The sequence below is a fragment of the Daucus carota genome, chromosome 6 (assembly GCF_001625215.2).
Source record: "Daucus carota subsp. sativus chromosome 6, DH1 v3.0, whole genome shotgun sequence".
NCBI lineage: Eukaryota > Viridiplantae > Streptophyta > Magnoliopsida > Apiales > Apiaceae > Daucus > Daucus carota.
In genome coordinates, this window is record NC_030386.2 from 34,242,430 (window position 1) to 34,258,547 (window position 16,118).

General features: G+C 32.9%; 3 protein-coding genes across 5 annotated transcripts; all 3 read left to right on the forward strand.

Moving 5' to 3' along the window:
* Positions 1–371: 371 nt before the first annotated feature.
* On the forward strand, positions 372–6,100 carry LOC108224289 (uncharacterized). 3 transcript variants are annotated; one of them, XM_017398823.2, is made up of 2 exons: positions 372–736; positions 5,329–5,769. In XM_017398823.2, exon 1 carries the CDS (start codon positions 582–584, stop codon positions 729–731), a length of 150 nt encoding a protein of 49 aa, XP_017254312.1. In that variant the 5' UTR covers positions 372–581; the 3' UTR covers positions 732–736; positions 5,329–5,769. The 3 variants fall into 3 exon arrangements, with proteins under 3 accessions (XP_017254312.1, XP_063936050.1, XP_017254311.1); XM_064079980.1 differs by lacking the exon at positions 5,329–5,769 and adding an exon at positions 1,411–5,322; XM_017398822.2 differs by lacking the exon at positions 5,329–5,769 and adding an exon at positions 5,776–6,100 and having other exon boundaries at positions 386–736.
* A 1,476-nt stretch (positions 6,101–7,576) lies between these two features.
* Positions 7,577–9,843, forward strand: LOC135147057 (uncharacterized protein At3g28850). Its single transcript, XM_064079416.1, has 2 exons — positions 7,577–8,958; positions 9,711–9,843. The coding sequence occupies exon 1, from the start codon at positions 7,711–7,713 to the stop codon at positions 8,920–8,922; it is 1,212 nt and encodes a 403-aa protein (XP_063935486.1). The 5' UTR covers positions 7,577–7,710; the 3' UTR covers positions 8,923–8,958; positions 9,711–9,843.
* Positions 9,844–12,618: 2,775 nt separating this feature from the next.
* On the forward strand, positions 12,619–15,975 carry LOC135146940 (DNA-directed RNA polymerase V subunit 5A). Its single transcript, XM_064078855.1, has 4 exons — positions 12,619–12,968; positions 14,405–14,581; positions 15,326–15,439; positions 15,582–15,975. Exons 1-4 carry the CDS (start codon positions 12,711–12,713, stop codon positions 15,705–15,707), a joined length of 675 nt encoding a protein of 224 aa, XP_063934925.1. The 5' UTR covers positions 12,619–12,710; the 3' UTR covers positions 15,708–15,975.
* Positions 15,976–16,118: the final 143 nt, after the last annotated feature.

Below are 16,118 nucleotides of genomic sequence, written 5' to 3' on the forward strand. Positions count from 1 at the left end.
CAACAAATTAAAATCAATTATTTATATATCATGTTATTAAAAAAAATCGGAACATAACCGATTATCTAGCGAAGTAGCGATTACCTGAACTATTTATAATTATTCAAGAAGCAGCCTGCTCTTAGTCCCAAATTTATCAATTTTTGAAGGGTCCAATTTTCTAATTAATTTAAAGTTTAAAATAATACTATCCTTTGAGGATAAACAATATTAATATTTAGCTCACTCTAACAGCATATATCAAATATTATCTGATGTTTGTATTTTTTTTATAATTAATTTTTAATAAATACATACTAGATATTTGTTTTTGATTAAATATTTACGATATATTTCAACTTATATTCATCTCAGTCACGCAATTATTTCATATCAAACATTACCGAAATAACGTGATTTATTCGTCGACACATTCACGCACACACAAGATAGCTGTTATTCCCAGGTAGGAGTAAAATTGAGCTCAAACATCCGCCAACAAATAATCCACCCATAATCCTCGATCACTCTAATTTCATTCCCAACAAGCTACAGGCCTACAGAGCATATTCCTAATTCATATTCATAGTTTTGTGTTCTGAATGATGGCAGTGCGTTGGAGTCTGACGTTGTGGCTGGGTAAGATGACGTGGGTGAGTTTGAGTACTTGGATTATATCTTGCTTGACTGTTGCTAATCAGATTGCTATCTCTATCCGCTCTGGCGAGATTGGTCCTTTCAATATCGGCTAATTCTGGTTGGTTACTGCTCTCCTCTCACTTCTTTCTTTTTTACTTTCTTGAATATTATAAATTATTTGGTTCCATATTTAATCTGTTTCGATTCTGGGCTTGTTGATGTAGTAGTTCTTTGATGCGTTGTTTTGTGTTAGTAATCCAAACATGAATTTTGGGCATTTTGTCATTATAGTAACTCAAAATTACAATTATTCGTGTACCTAATTAATATCTCCCCATAGATTACTCAACTTAAGATGGCTTGCTAGTTATCATTTCGCTTAAATCGTTTATTTTTCAAGATGATTCGTGTACCCCAATCAGTCTACTCAGCACCCTACTTGTCTGGAATAAGAGTAGGAAGGAACTTTGAATCATATTATTATATTGTTTGTGCGATTGTGGTTATGATAATTTTAATTAAAAATTGTTTTTTTGTTGGTTTCAAAAAAAAAAAATTGTTTTTTTGTTATTCCCTGTACAGAATTATAAAGTCAGCTATTTTAATATCCAATAACTAGCTATCAATTGGAATTGTAACATAGAGCTAATGAAGTTCTGATTCAAGCATGACTTTTTACTAAACATTGTAGGTCAAGTCCATTACATTAGCTATTAAAGAACAAGAACTTAGTAAGAACAATTGATTTTGGTCCTAATCTTCTTTCTTTTAAATTTTTCCGTGCACACAAAGACTCTATTATGTACATTAGGTGAAGGCCTATGATTTATGTAATGCTGCAAGAGATCCAAACAAGACAGCCAATCTGGACAAGAAGTCCAAACCAATACTTGCCCAAATACCAGGTTCATTTTCTATTAGAATAAGGATCCTGAGTTATACCTCAGGAAACTTTTTCAGGCAATAATTTAAACTGCTTTGTTTTAGCATATATTACATCAATTATCTAACTTCCAACGTTCCTAATTAAAAAACAAGGTGAATGAAAATATATATTGAACCGATGGGTGGTTTGACATTTTGACATAATTTAAAATGATTACTTTTGTGTTTTTAACATTTTAATTTAAAAAAATTATATTCACATTTAGTATAATCAAGGTGCCTATAGTGATATGTGCTATGAAATATTACTTTTGTTCAGTACTATAGGCACTGTAATATATATAATTACTTTGAAATACAATATAGACCCTACGGAATGTTAGTTTGTTTTATTTCTATACGAAAAGGCGATTTGGTAGACCATAGATAGTTAAGTTTTAGAATGACAGTGTTCTCATTGTACTCTTGAGGAGGTTTATCTCGGGATCGGTATTCTCATGTTATATAAGTTCAAGTTTAGGAAAATACAGAAATCATTCTGTCTAGTTTAGGAAAATACAGAACCATTCAGTTCCCGGTTTCCATCAATAAGTTTATGGCACCTGATCGACCCTGGACCAGCCTTTACCACATGTTATATTATTTATATATATGCATATTACTATTAAAATTGCTCATAAAGTCACAACTCTAAAGTCAAAGTTCGTATATTCTATTCATCTTCCTTCCTTCAATAAATTATCTTTATTAATTTCATTTCTTATTTATTGGTATAAATTATAACATAAGTAATTATACTTTCTCTGTAGTAAACAATATCTTTTCGAAGATGCAAACATTGAAGAACACACAAAACTCTTTGAACCTGCATCCCAAGTCTCATAACCCCTTGTCATTCTCAGATAAAATATCAAAGACTCCTTTTTTTAACCAAGAATTAGATCCGCACTCATGTCTTACAAAAATACCGAGAGTCACAGAACATAGTTACCATGTGATGCCATGTCCTCAAACAGACTAGATAGTTGAGCTATGCTTTCGCCTATGATGAAATTTTTTGGGCCTTCTCTATTTTCTTATAAGCTGTGTCCAAATTATACAAACTTATATATGGCCCATGCTGTAATTTGCCCCGACCCATGTAATTATAATAATAAGCAAAAGAATTAAGCGCCATATAAATACATATACAAACAGTCAGACACGCAAGGGGAAGCAATACAAACTTGATAATAAAAGGGAAATTCTTTTTAGTACCACCGTAGAATTGGCTTTTCTCTCTCGGGCCATTAGATATATGCTTTTCTCTCAGCAGTGCCTATGTGGCATTGTTTTCCAAAAAATAATACCCATGTAGGGTTAAAAATGGGGTGGAGAAAATGGGGAACCCGCCCCGACCTGTCCCGAATGGGGCAGATCCGCCCCGCTAATATGGGGAATGGGGTAGCGACGGGGAATGATTTTTTGCCCCGCCAAAATATGGGGCAAGTATGGTATTTGTTGAATCCCCGCGGGGATTCCCCGCCCCGCATATATTTAATATAAATAAATAATTATATTTAATATGATATATTCATTATATTTAATATTATTATTTTATAATACACAAAAGTATAATATACAATGTATAACATGTCTCTTTGATTTCTATTATATTTAATTTTTTGCTTTTAATATTCATGTCTGGTATTTTTTTATTAAATTCTGAAAAAAAAATTACTAAATATTAAAGTAATTATATAAAGTGTAATATTATAGCAGCGGGGCGAGGCGGGGCGATATTATATTAAATCCCCGATGGGGCGGGGATGGGGATTAAAAATAAATCCCCGCGGGGAATGGGGCGGGGACGGGGTAGGAAAAATATATATGGGGCGGGGCTGGGAAATGAAGTCCCCGCCCCGAACCCGCCCCATTTTTAACCCTATACCCATGCGGTTTTGTTTTTCAAGCAATAGTATCCCTCCGTCCATCCTAACATTAAAGAAACATTAAAATCAGATTCAAACCCTATTCTAGCGCCAATTCTGACAAATGATAGTATAAAAGAATGAAAAGAAATAGACGAAATTTTTAAAAAAAAACAAAACAAAAAAAAAGACAGGGACATAATTAAGTACAAACTGTTATGATGTTATTGCTAGACTATATTTTTTTAAAATCTAACTACAATTTGAACTAACAAATTAAAGACGGTTATAAAAAGACACCTGCCAGTAGTAAATCCTATTTAAAAACCTTAGCGATGTTGTCAAAATGTGTGGGTTGCTGTGTGTGATCGCAATAGATATGAATTTTTCCTTTTGGTGATACTTTAAAAGCTTTTGAACCAATCCTCTAATACCGTTATTTAAATGTTAATACTTGTTTGATGCTAAACAAGTGTATATATGCAATAATATCAAGTAAATGTTTTTTTTTTGTTTTTTTACTGTAATTTGTTAAAATTGGCGCCAAAATAAGGTTTGGATCTGATTGTAACGTTTGGATGAACAAAAGGGTATTATTGTTTGGATAACAAAACCACATTGATACCGAGAGAAACGAATAATGTAAGGGCACTAGAGAGAAAAGCCATTTCCATGGTAGTACTAAAGAGAATTTCCCGTGATAAAAAGATAATCTCAGTGGGAGTGGGGAGTGGAAAGAGTGTGAAGCATGAATAGAGCTAGAGCACTAACAAGAACTAGCTCACTGACAATAACAAGAACAAATAGTAAAACGTGAAACAAAAACAAGTCTGTCTTCTACTCTTCATATGTTATATGTTGGGGATTTTCATATGCTATATGTTTGTATTTATTATTTTTTAATTAATGTTAATTATTTCATAGTTATGCAGAGATATTTTTGTAAAGAAAGATGGATGATATAGTTATTCAAGAACCCCAATAAAAGAGTCAAGCAGTCCAAGTGTTTGTCCACGTGTTAAGATAATGAATTACTAATAAATCCGGCCAAACAAAAGAATATTTATGATTTGATGCTATGATCGAGAAATGACAAAAAGTTATTACTTGCAAAATGGACCGTTTAACCGGAGATGAGTATTCCATGGAAACAGTTTGGGGATATAAAATGTAGATTTATCTCCACTGGGTTCAACAACCACCCGAATTTTCTATGGAGATACAAAGCATGATGATTGGTTCCTGCAAAACTAAATGGATCTGGAACTTCGTCGAAATACGGTTGAAACCAGAAAGCATTTAATTCATCCACTGAATTGTTCATAAATTTATCTATGCTTCGCATTAGAATTGTAGATGAATGGTTAAATGATATATCAGTGACATATGTGGAGCTGAGTCATTTTTTGAACCATCAAGTCATAAGATATAATTTAAAGGTTTCAGAATATGAAACCTTGTAGAATAGCGTTGTAAGTTGCAATTGATTAAACAAACTTGCTTTTGATATAATATTTATATCTTCTATAATTATATATTAGTTGGAAAAAAAATAGTGTATTTTGGCCCTCTCTCACAAAACTTCCTAAATCATCCCAGGTCCGCTACTGTAGGTTATGAAATATGTCCTTTTTTGGTTAGTAGGATTGTGACAACTTATGATACTATTCTGTAGAGCTGTTTTTTGGGGGTTTAAGCTAGCATTTCTATGTTCTGTTCTGCTTCTATTATTTTCAGCCTCTTGTCTCACTTTCGTTTGCATAAACCCTGTCTTGGCTTCTGGGGGAGTCGAAGCAGGGAGCTGCAACTGCAGAGAACTAATTGCCCTCACTCTGTGTTTTCCTTTTTCCAATGTTACAATAAAAATGTATCAAAGTTTGTCACGAGTTCTACATTCTTACTAAAATGCATATAGATTTTCAAGCAGTGTACCCCAGTCCCTGTGGACCTTCTTTTTCTGGCTCCACAACTGAAGGAAGGGGATGCAAGTTTCCTTCTTACTTCAACATCTGTCCATTTTTTGTTTCCAGCAATTTTGGCGGTATGAGCTTTGTTATTTATCCCCAGGGTTGGTTTTACCAACTTGGTTATGTAATCTTGTACTTTTATGCTAACCAACTTGGTTATGTGATAGTACATGTGTAAACTACAATTTTTTTCTTAATTGCAAATTTTTCTAGATAGTGTTACAGGCTTCACATTATAATAATGCACGATAGGTATTACATGATTAAACTTTACACTTCTGCAGTCACTGGTTTTGTATATTATGAATATTTAGCTTTACGGGTTTGTGTTGCATCATATCTTTGCAAAGTGATTAACTGAGGAGATAATGTTTGTTTTCTGTATCCTACTCTAGTTAAGTTCAGTAGATAATGGATTCCGAGCCTTCTATGGATGCATGGCAGGAGAATGTATAGGAACCTCCGGAGATGGGCCTCGTCTGTCCTGGAACTAGCACATAAGCAAGTTGTATGGAATTGAGCTTGAAGTATATTAGCTAGAAAGATACATATATACTATTACTGTGTGATGTACATTCTGTATATAGGCTTGGAGTTGCAGTGCATCCAAAAAGTGTGACTGCACATCATGGATTAGTTGTAACACAGAATCAGTGAATAGTAAGATGATAATACAACAGAGTATTATGTCTTGAGCAGTATTTTAAATTCTTTTGTGTATACTTGTTTGATATTCTATTCCTTTGCATTATTAATGTAATATATGTACACCTTATACATCAATAATGTTTGCACAAGTGACCTTGTAATAGCGTAATCAGAGAGACCGGGATCTGGGCTAGGAAAAAATGAAAGAATAGTGGACCATCAAATTCAATATACGTCAATTTTAATCTGTTTGTTGGGGTACATATCCATATCAATATCTCATCACTTCCTTCAAAACTTAGCTGGGTTCATATTTGTATTACCTGGATCTTAGACTTTTTTTTGTAAGCAACTGTTTATGCTTGGACCTTGGACCTTTTCCTAAGCAAGTACTTTGTTGTTTGGGTCACAACTTCACAAGGCTTACTTGAATAAGATTAATTTTTTCATTACAGTATCATACACCTTTGAACAACACATTTATAAATTATCAAGTACAGATGCTGGAGGTATTCTCAGCGTATGTCTTGTATGGAATTTATTATTTTCATTCATAAATTGATATTTGACATTGGTCTTGTTTAGGGGGAAGCAGAAGAAAAAAATACATATTACATAATGTCTGTTTCAAAACAGGTTTGCTACACCACAATAAAATGTCCCCATATGACAGTGAATTATATATTTTTATGATAATCGGTATTAGACGATTAACATCCTGGTAATATAGGAATCAATAACAGAAGATATACATAAATTTAATAAAACAATAATAATACTAATGATTAGAATAGTTAATTATATTAACTTAATACTCTATTAAAAAAGTTAGATAAATAATATTTATTTCTTTTATTCTTTACATTATGTGGATAAGATGTATAGGTATCTTTCTTTGCTAATCTTCTATTGTATTTATCAAATATTATTTTGATAATATGATATTATATCTTTTATTAGTCAAATACTCTAATAGTAATGAAAATAAAAATGATTATTATATTATGTATAAGTATAATAATTTAAAGTTTAATAGTACTATCAATCCTTTCGATTAATTTTGGATTATCAATCGCTAGAAGGTAACCCAATTTTGAGATGTTTGACATTTATAAAACATGGCTCATAATTATTTATAATATATTTAATTTATAATTATATTTATTTAAATATATTGAGACTTTTTAAGTGTGGAATAAATTTTGATAACTAAAGATCTCAAAATTTTATTTAAATATATCACTATGCTCTCATAAATGATGATTGAATAATTCTAACTCGAAATTAACATCAAATGTTATGACTCGCTTAGTAGAAATTTTAAGGAATTATACAGATCTGCAATCTACTTAGACTTCGCCATCGTCTGTTTTGTTCTATTTATAGTTTTTTTTACCCAAATTAATCCTAATCGCATCTAGATAACATACTTTATTTTGAACAAAACTGATTAAATTGAAACTCAAGCTCGACAAAATAAGAATGATTATAATAATAATCGTATAAATTCACAATCAATCACCTTCTCAAAATTTATTACTATCACACTAACAGACAACAACCCATAAAGCTGCTTCTCCCTCTATGCCCTGCATTTAATTCCTCAATCTTCCCCTGCTTTTCCATTTTTCCTAATAATCCAATCTTTAAGAGTAGAGAGCATTTTTTTCCAGAACTCACAAATGGGTTGCTCTGCATCTCGTTCCAACACTCTTCTCACTTCACACAATGCAGACCACCAAGATAATACTACAAATAAGCCCACTAATCTTTCATCTTCTTCTTCTTCAAGCTCATCTTCTTTTTCAAACTCTGATTCTTTTTTTTACCAAAAGACCCCTATTTCAAGAACTATTTCCATGCCCACCCCACTGGTTCACCACCCTCCTCTTCGAAAAGGGGACACAAATCACTTGGTTTCACTCACTTCTACTACTTATGGGTCATTAGTTCTTGCTGACCCGGTACCCGACCCGGCTGACCCGGATTGTGACCCGTCTTCTTCTCCGGGCTCTGTTATCAACACTTGGGAGCTAATGGAAGGGCTAGATGAGTTGGATATTGATGGGCCTCAAAACCCAAAAGGGAATTCTGGTAGGAATGGTGAAATGGGTTTGTTTCCTGCCGGGTCGGACTTTTTGAATTCGTGTGAGGTGGTGGAGCATAAGGATTCTAAGCCATTGTGGAAGCATTTGTCTGAGGAATCAATGTTGGCTAAATTGGACCCGAATGTGGTTTCGAGTTATAGAAGAGCTTTGGTTTCGAGGCAATTGGGTTATTCTAAAGATTCAAGCTTTACTAAAGACTCAAGTTTTATTAAAGATTCAAGCTTTACTAAAGACTTGAGTTTCACTAAAAATTCAAGCTTTAAAGAAATTATAGAAGTAGATGTGAAACCAGCTAGATTAGTAGTGAGCAAGTCATTGTTATATTTATCTGGTTGTGAAGATAAAATTGTGTTGTATTTTACTAGTCTAAGAGGAATTAGAAAGACTTATGAAGATTGTTGTCAAGTAAGAATGATTTTGAAGGGCTTTAAGGTATTTGTAGATGAAAGGGATATTTCGATGGATTCGGAATATAAGAAGGAATTGGAAAATTTGTTTGATGGCAAGAAGGGGTTTGGCTTGCCTAAAGTGTTTATTCGGGGGAAGTGCATTGGTGGTGCTGAGGAGATTAAGCAACTTCATGAAGATGGTGAATTGGGAAAACTTCTGGAAGGTTTTCCGGTTAAGGATCCAGGGTTGGTTTGTGATGGCTGTGGGGATGCAAGGTTTGTATTATGTCCTGATTGTAATGGCAGTCGAAAGGTGTTTGAAGAAAACGGAGAATTGAGAAGATGCCCAGGTTGCAATGAGAATGGATTGATTCGATGCCCAGGTTGCTGTTCTTGACTACTACTTTCTAAGTAGTGAGATGCATACCTTTAGGTAATTGTTACCATGAAATTGAAAAATCTAATATCAGCATTGCACTGTATATTAATTGTTGTAGGTTTGTTTGAGTAATTAGATGTATTTGTTTGTGTTCATTATGTCCCGGTGAACAACTTAAAAAAATTATATACAAATTATATTAATAACGGGAAGAGCAGTCTCTTGTTGCCTTTTTTAATGTTGGAATACCATTTTGGGATATGCTCTGCATTATCTGTGTGTGTGTGTGTGTGTGTGTGTGTGTGTGTGTATATGGTGATGTTATGATTCCGACGTCAATAGATGTCCGTCTTCAAGAGGATGGTTTTGTCATCCATAAGGGATAGGCGGCTAGCGGCACAACTGGTTGCTTGCCCATGCCTTTTATCTTGGTGTACTCTTTCACTATATATACTTCATTGGTACATCTATTACTACATATAATATAATGAAATCATTTTAAACTTCTTCTATATTTAGGAATATTATCACATTGTGAATGTTTTCTTGTTGGATTACGTTTCATTTAGGCAGATAGTTATTCACAAAATTGATCATGCATGTACATACTTGTTGAACTGAAGTTTCAAGGTGTTTCAGTAAAGACACGTATAATGTACTTAACATTATTTATATCTGTAATGTTGTGTCTTGTGAACATGCTGCTGTTCCTTTATACTCAAATAATAGAAGCTTTCGAAGATATCCAGTTCAGACAATTTTTGATTATGTGTGTAATGTTGTGACTTGTGAACATGCTGGTGCAGCAAAGCCACCCACAGAAAGAAGTTTCTACTATCGCTTTGTATCCTGGGGGCATGGGGGCATTGTAGCATACTGATACTTTTTTTTTTTTTTTTGGACGAAAGATACTTCTTTTAGTATAGGTGTATGAGCGGGTTTCTAAGCCTTTGTGATTAATAATGCCAAATATTTATTTTTAATTATACTATTGTTTCTTGGAGACTTGCATTTGAATTTGAATCGATAGAAATGTTAATCCTGCAACAAAGACAGTGCTCGGAGGCTTGCATATGGGAATTAATTGGAGATGTAGATGTGTCTCTTTTAAGCCTGCAATTTCTTTTTTTATAATCTTGGGAAGCATTCAGTCTGGCACTTTTATACATCAGGCCTGTTATAATTACCTGGTCACTCTGTACATTGGTTTTGGGTGCTCATTATGTATGGGTTTACAAATTAATTGAGGGTAGTGGGAATGCCTGGGACTGTGGTCAGAGATTCGGTGTTTCCATTACAGCTTATGTATTTTATTGCTATAGATTTCATTGATTTACTACCAGGGTTTTGGAGAGGGAAATGAATGAGTGATGTACATATTTCAAGTGGGTGTGTTTAGGACTTATAAGTCTAGCTTCAGGATTATAAATTAGGAGCACTTATTCGTATCGTTTCGTTTGTGTAATAAGGCAAGAAGCACCTATAAAAAGCTAGGAATGCTAGCTTTTGTTTCAGGGCTTCCACTTATTTTCCAAACACTTTAATCACTTATAAGTCTTATCTTGCTTTTAACTCCTACTCTACTTATTTATTTTAAGCAAGAAACACTTCTTTTAAGCTCGCCCAAACGACCCCTAAGTATAGTTCGTCTTTTCTGGACAAATTTCAAGTAGTATGTGTTATGGTCGTATAATTAAATTAATTTTTGTTAAAAATATAAATCATCAATCAAGGTGAAGTGTGGGGGTTGAGGTGTGCCTCTCTGACAGCTCCGCTATATTTTTCAAATTTTCAGGAACTTCTAAATTATAAATGTCAAAAAAGATTACTTTTTAGTTTGATATATTAGAAGAATATTTCAAAATTATCTTTTCTGATTTTGAGATTATTGGAAGGAAGTTTCAATTAGTTTCGAATATATTGGAAGAAAATTTCAGAACTACCTTTTTTGATTTTGAAATTATTGAAAGAAAATTTCAAGTTGTTAATATTAAAAAAATTTCCAAATGATAGAATAGATTTTGATATTTGAATTTTAAAATCACATATAAAAATGGTCTTTTATTATTTTAAATTTTTTGGAAAAAAGTTAATACCATATTAAAAAAAGTCACAATTATCTTTTCAGTTTCAAACTTATTAAAACAGTTATTTTTAAATAGTAGTAAAGACAATATTGAAGCATATTTAATAAAAAGAAGTTTCCGATTAAGAATAACTATTAAGTATGAAATTATTAGAAATAATTGAAGACTTAGTTATATACTTATATTCATGTGTAGTTAATGTAATTTTAACAATGACAACAATATTAAGACATCACATTCAATATTTATTAGATTTTTCTCATAAATACTCGAGTCCAAGACATTTTTTACAAAAATATTATATCTTTTTCAAATATTTTGTAAAATATCAAAATTTTGAAATATTTGCAAATATAATGTATGCAACCCGTTGCAATCACATGCAACTATACTTTCAATATTTATTATTTTGAATGAAATGGTTCTATTGTAAAACCAGTTTAGATATTATGATTATTTTTAAAATCTTTTAGAGGAAATATGATATTTTTTAATTGGGGAATTATCTTGTATATTGTTTTTTCAATCTTATTTTCAAAAATACTACCTTATCCAATCTTATTTTCAAATCTCTAAAATATTTTCAAAAATACTATCTTTTTGAAAATATTTTCCAAAAATATGGTGGTTGCATATGCAACCATATATGCAACTGAATTCCTGATTTCGAGTTCCAGTTTTCAAATGTCATTTTCGACCTCATATTTGGAATCCATACATATATATATATATATATGCATATATATATATGGTTGTATATATAGTTGCATATGGTTGTATTCAGTTGCATATGGTTGCATTCAGTTGATTCTATTGCAATCTAATGGCCCCGCCAGGGGCACCCATACTTCAGTTGGAACTTACAGTTTTCAGTTGTATTTAGTTGCATATGAGGTTGCATTTAGTTGCATATGAGGTTGCATTCAGTTGATTCCATTGCAATCTAATGGCCCCGCCAGGGGCACCCATACTTCAGTTGGAACTTATAGTTTTCAGTTGCATTTAGTTGCATATGAGGTTGCGTGCAACCTCATATGCAACCTCATATGCAACGGAAAACTGTAAGTTGCAACTGATGTATGGGTACCCCTGGCGGGGCCATTAGATTACAATAGGATCAAATGAATACAACCCATATGCAACCACAGTATTTTTGAAAATATTTTAGAGAAGGTAGTATTTTTGAAAATAAGATTGGATAAAGTAGTATTTTTGGAAATAAGATTGAAAACATGATTATTAATAAAAAAACTCCTTTTTAATTTACTAATTAACATATATGTTGTGTGTATATATAAATATTTTTCACTCAGATTGTATATAAAGGAGTTTTCCATGAGTTGTAACTCATGTGTTTTATGTATATTATTTACAATAATTTAACTGTAGTGTATAAATAAAAATTATTTAAATATAAGAAATTTAGCATAACCATAAATTATTTTATATGAAATTTTATCATAGTTATATGATATTTTAAAATTTATCAGATAATATAAAGTTTTAAATCGTAAATAACATATAACTTGATTTTTAATAGAAACAAAATAATCCTCTTCAATGAAAAATAAAATACAAAAATAACCAGCTCAAAGGGAGTCCAGAGCTGAGTCAATTGACTCAACCTCGGCCCCACACCCCTGTTGAACACATCTTTTTAAAGACTCTTCATTCACAAGGAGAGTGAACACAGTACTTAGACACATAAACACAACAAAAATGGAGATGCAAATTGACGGCGGCGAAGCACCACAAAAGTCATGTCTGACCAGCTTCACAGACCAAGGAAGCTTAGAGAGTCACCGTTACTATCTTTCCAGGCGCACAGTTCTCGAGATGCTCCGTGACAGAGGATACTCTGTTCCTGATTCTGAAATTGAGCTCTCTCTTCGTGAATTTCGAGGCATTTATGGTGATTCCCCTGATACTTCTCGCCTTCGTATCTCCGCTACTCATCAGACCAACCCTTCTAAAAAGGTGCGGGTTTATTGGGATTTGTTGTTAAAGATTGAATCTTTTTTGGATTTTGATTGACCCCTTTTGTGCATGCAATGAATTTGTGTTTGTAATTGTGATTTTGACACGTTTTCCTTATTTTGTGGGTAATTGTTGCCATTTTGATTTAGTTTTCACTCTTCATTGTTATTTATTGGTAAATCTGAATCTTTTTTGGATTGTAATGACCCCTTTTAATGCATGCAATGAATTGTGTTTAGTATTTTTGATATTGACCTGTTTTTCGTACTTTGTGGGTTTAGGGTTTTGATTTTTTTTTTAGGGGGTGGGGAGAGAGGGGGGGGGGGGGGGGGGGGGGATTGTTCCCTTCTTGATTGGATATGTGTCTCAGCATTGTTATTCGTTGGTAAAGTTTGAATCTTTGTTGGATTTGCTCTGACCCCTTTTTGCATTGCTCTAGTTATGTTTGTAATCTATGTTTGATCTGTTTGGTCTACTTGTGTGTGAGCTTTTGGTTATTAAGGGTCTGTTTGGGAGTGCTGTTAAAAATTGCTGGTAAAATAAGTGTTGTTGTAGAAATCAGATAATTGTTTGGTAATTTTTTGATATTTACTTATTTTGAGTTATAATATAAAAAATAATAATGTTTTTGGTGAGGTTTTATAATGAAATCTATAACAGCATTCTGCAAAAGCTGAAAAGCAGCTTTTTCCAAAAGCATGGGAGGACCTGCTTTTTCTAACCGCAGCTTTTCAGCTAAAAGCTGCTGTTCGGAAAAGCTGCTTTTCGATTTATCAAACAGTTTTTCACCTGCTTTTCAGCAAAAAGCTGTTGTTGCTGTCTGCAACAGCAACCCCAAACAGTACCTAAAGGCGGGGAAAACTATTAAGATTTTGGTTGGATTGTGACTACTTGCTGTAGTTAAGATTTTAACTTCTAGAATAAATTCAGCGTACTGGTGTTTCTGTTTTTGGTGTCCATAATTTTGTTGTTTACTGTTTCAGTGCTACTGCATTACTATATTAGGCTTGTACAGTATATATTTGCCTGAAACATATGAAAGGTATTAATGTATTATATTGTAAATTTTGTAATTACATAAATGTGCCTTGAGTTTTTAATGTGCCATTTAAATTTGGATTACGGTCATTCTTATTTTGGACACATTCTTCCTTGTGTCTTTTGCATTTTGATGTGTTTTTTAATTTTTTCTGTAAGTTAAAACATCAATGCTGACTAAGGTATGCATACACCATACCCTTACAACTTTCAAGATCCTGCTTCCTGGTGAGATGCATGGATTTTTTTGGATTTGGTTTTGGTTGTCATGGTTGATGTGCTCTCTGATTTAAGATGGTTTGATTGATTATAATATGCCTGACTTGGGCTTCTTATGTGCTTCTTATGTACTGGTATACTATGCTCTGTCTTAATGTTTTTTGTGATGTCAACTGCAGATATTAGTAGTTTTCTGTGACCAGGGAATCGTTAAAGTGAGTCAAGTCCGTAGCATTGCAGGGCAGATAACAAACAAGGAGTCATTGAGTCGGTTGATTGTAGTAATACAGAATAGAATAACAGACCAGGCAATGAAAACTTGGGATTTGTTTTCCTTCAAAGTTGAAATATTTCAAGTAAGTCTTCTAATCTTGTTCTGATTTGCATTTCTCAGCTCTCCTCCAATGCTATATTCTTAATTTCTTGGTGGAAAGAATCCTTTGTTAAAGTGTTTCTCTAATGGAAGAGGCCTGATTTGCTAAAGTTTACAGTTTACACAATACATATCATATGGTATCACCCGTTGTTTATTCTTTCAACACTGGACAAAGAAAGTAATAGTAGTAGTAATATAGGACCACATTGCACATTTAACTTCCAGATTTAGTTGTCTTTTCTGATATTTGTGTGAACTTCAGACAACTCATCAATGTTCAATGGTTCCAATTCTAACTCCCTGCACATACCATATATTTTGTATTGTGGTGAAGAAGCAGAGATATGATTAGCTAAAATTTGAATGATCTACAAAGCATATCTCTTTATAAATATCATGATTTCTGACATAAAGCTTATTAGAGTTCTGCACTTCTGTTCTTTCTATTTCATCTTACTGCGCTTTAGGTGGTTATGCATTTTCTTTGATATTCTCTTTCCCTGCAGTCCTTGAGATCTCTGGTCTTTTAAACCAAGCTAAATTTGATATTTTTAATGCTTGCAAGGTTTTTTTAAAACATTCTATATAGTATCGACTTATAACCTTCTTGGGTATTTCTTATTACTCCACTTTGATGTAGAGTGTACATGTGGTCGTAATTTTCTTACTTTCCACCACAGTCTTGGAGTTTAATACAATTCATCCTGCTTTGTTATATTTACAGATTACCGACTTACTTGTTAATATCACAAAGCATGAGCTAAAGCCAAAGCATCGGGTGCTAACAAATGAAGAGAAAGAGGCGCTCCTAAAGAAGTACAGTGTGGACGAAAAGCAGGTTAAAATTAAATCATAATAACTAATTACTGAGATGAAGTTTTGTGTTTTTTTCCCTGCATAAATTTGAGATGAAGAATTTGTTACCTAAGCTTTTGTGTTGTCAATCGATCTGATCAAGTTTTAATCGTTGATCTTTACAGCTTCCTCGTATAACAGTAAAAGATGCTATTGCCCGATATTATGCGCTTGAGAAGGGGCAGGTGTTGGAAATAACATACAATGGCGAGATTACTGAGTTTTATGTTACTTATCGATGTGTTTGGTGATGTCCAGGTGTGTAATGTATTGTCGTAGGTATCATCCCTTTGTAAGGTTAGGAGTTGTGTCAGTTTCTGTTCTGAATGCAAAGGGGGTAATTTGGTTTCTATGCCGTTTCTTTGGGAACTTTAAATGTTGTTTTTAAACTGTGCTAGATACTTGTGTTGTTTAAGACGCAAGTGGAGTTGCACTTGTAATTGTAGAGTTGGTGCACTGAAAAATTTGAAGGTTTTCTGTAATTTGGCATTTCAAATTTCATTAATCTTTTTGATTTCATAGCCTTCAGTCCTTCACCAATCATATCCAAAAGTAGGGTCTTCATGGCTCAGAAAACTAACTGCTGATAGAGTTTCTCAATTTGACATCTACCAATTTTAAATCCAATGAATTGTTGAATTTGGATTGTGCACATGATTCAT

Coding starts and splice junctions, on each gene's coding strand:
- LOC108224289 (XM_017398823.2), top strand. CDS start 582: ATGATGGCAGTGCGTTGGAGTCTGACGTTGTGGCTGGGTAAGATGACG.
- LOC135147057 (XM_064079416.1), top strand. CDS start 7,711: ATGGGTTGCTCTGCATCTCGTTCCAACACTCTTCTCACTTCACACAAT.
- LOC135146940 (XM_064078855.1), top strand. CDS start 12,711: ATGGAGATGCAAATTGACGGCGGCGAAGCACCACAAAAGTCATGTCTG. Junction 14,582..15,325: donor TCAAAGTTGAAATATTTCAA/GTAAGTCTTCTA, acceptor TTATATTTACAG/ATTACCGACTTACTTGTTAA. Junction 15,440..15,581: donor ACAGTGTGGACGAAAAGCAG/GTTAAAATTAAA, acceptor TGATCTTTACAG/CTTCCTCGTATAACAGTAAA.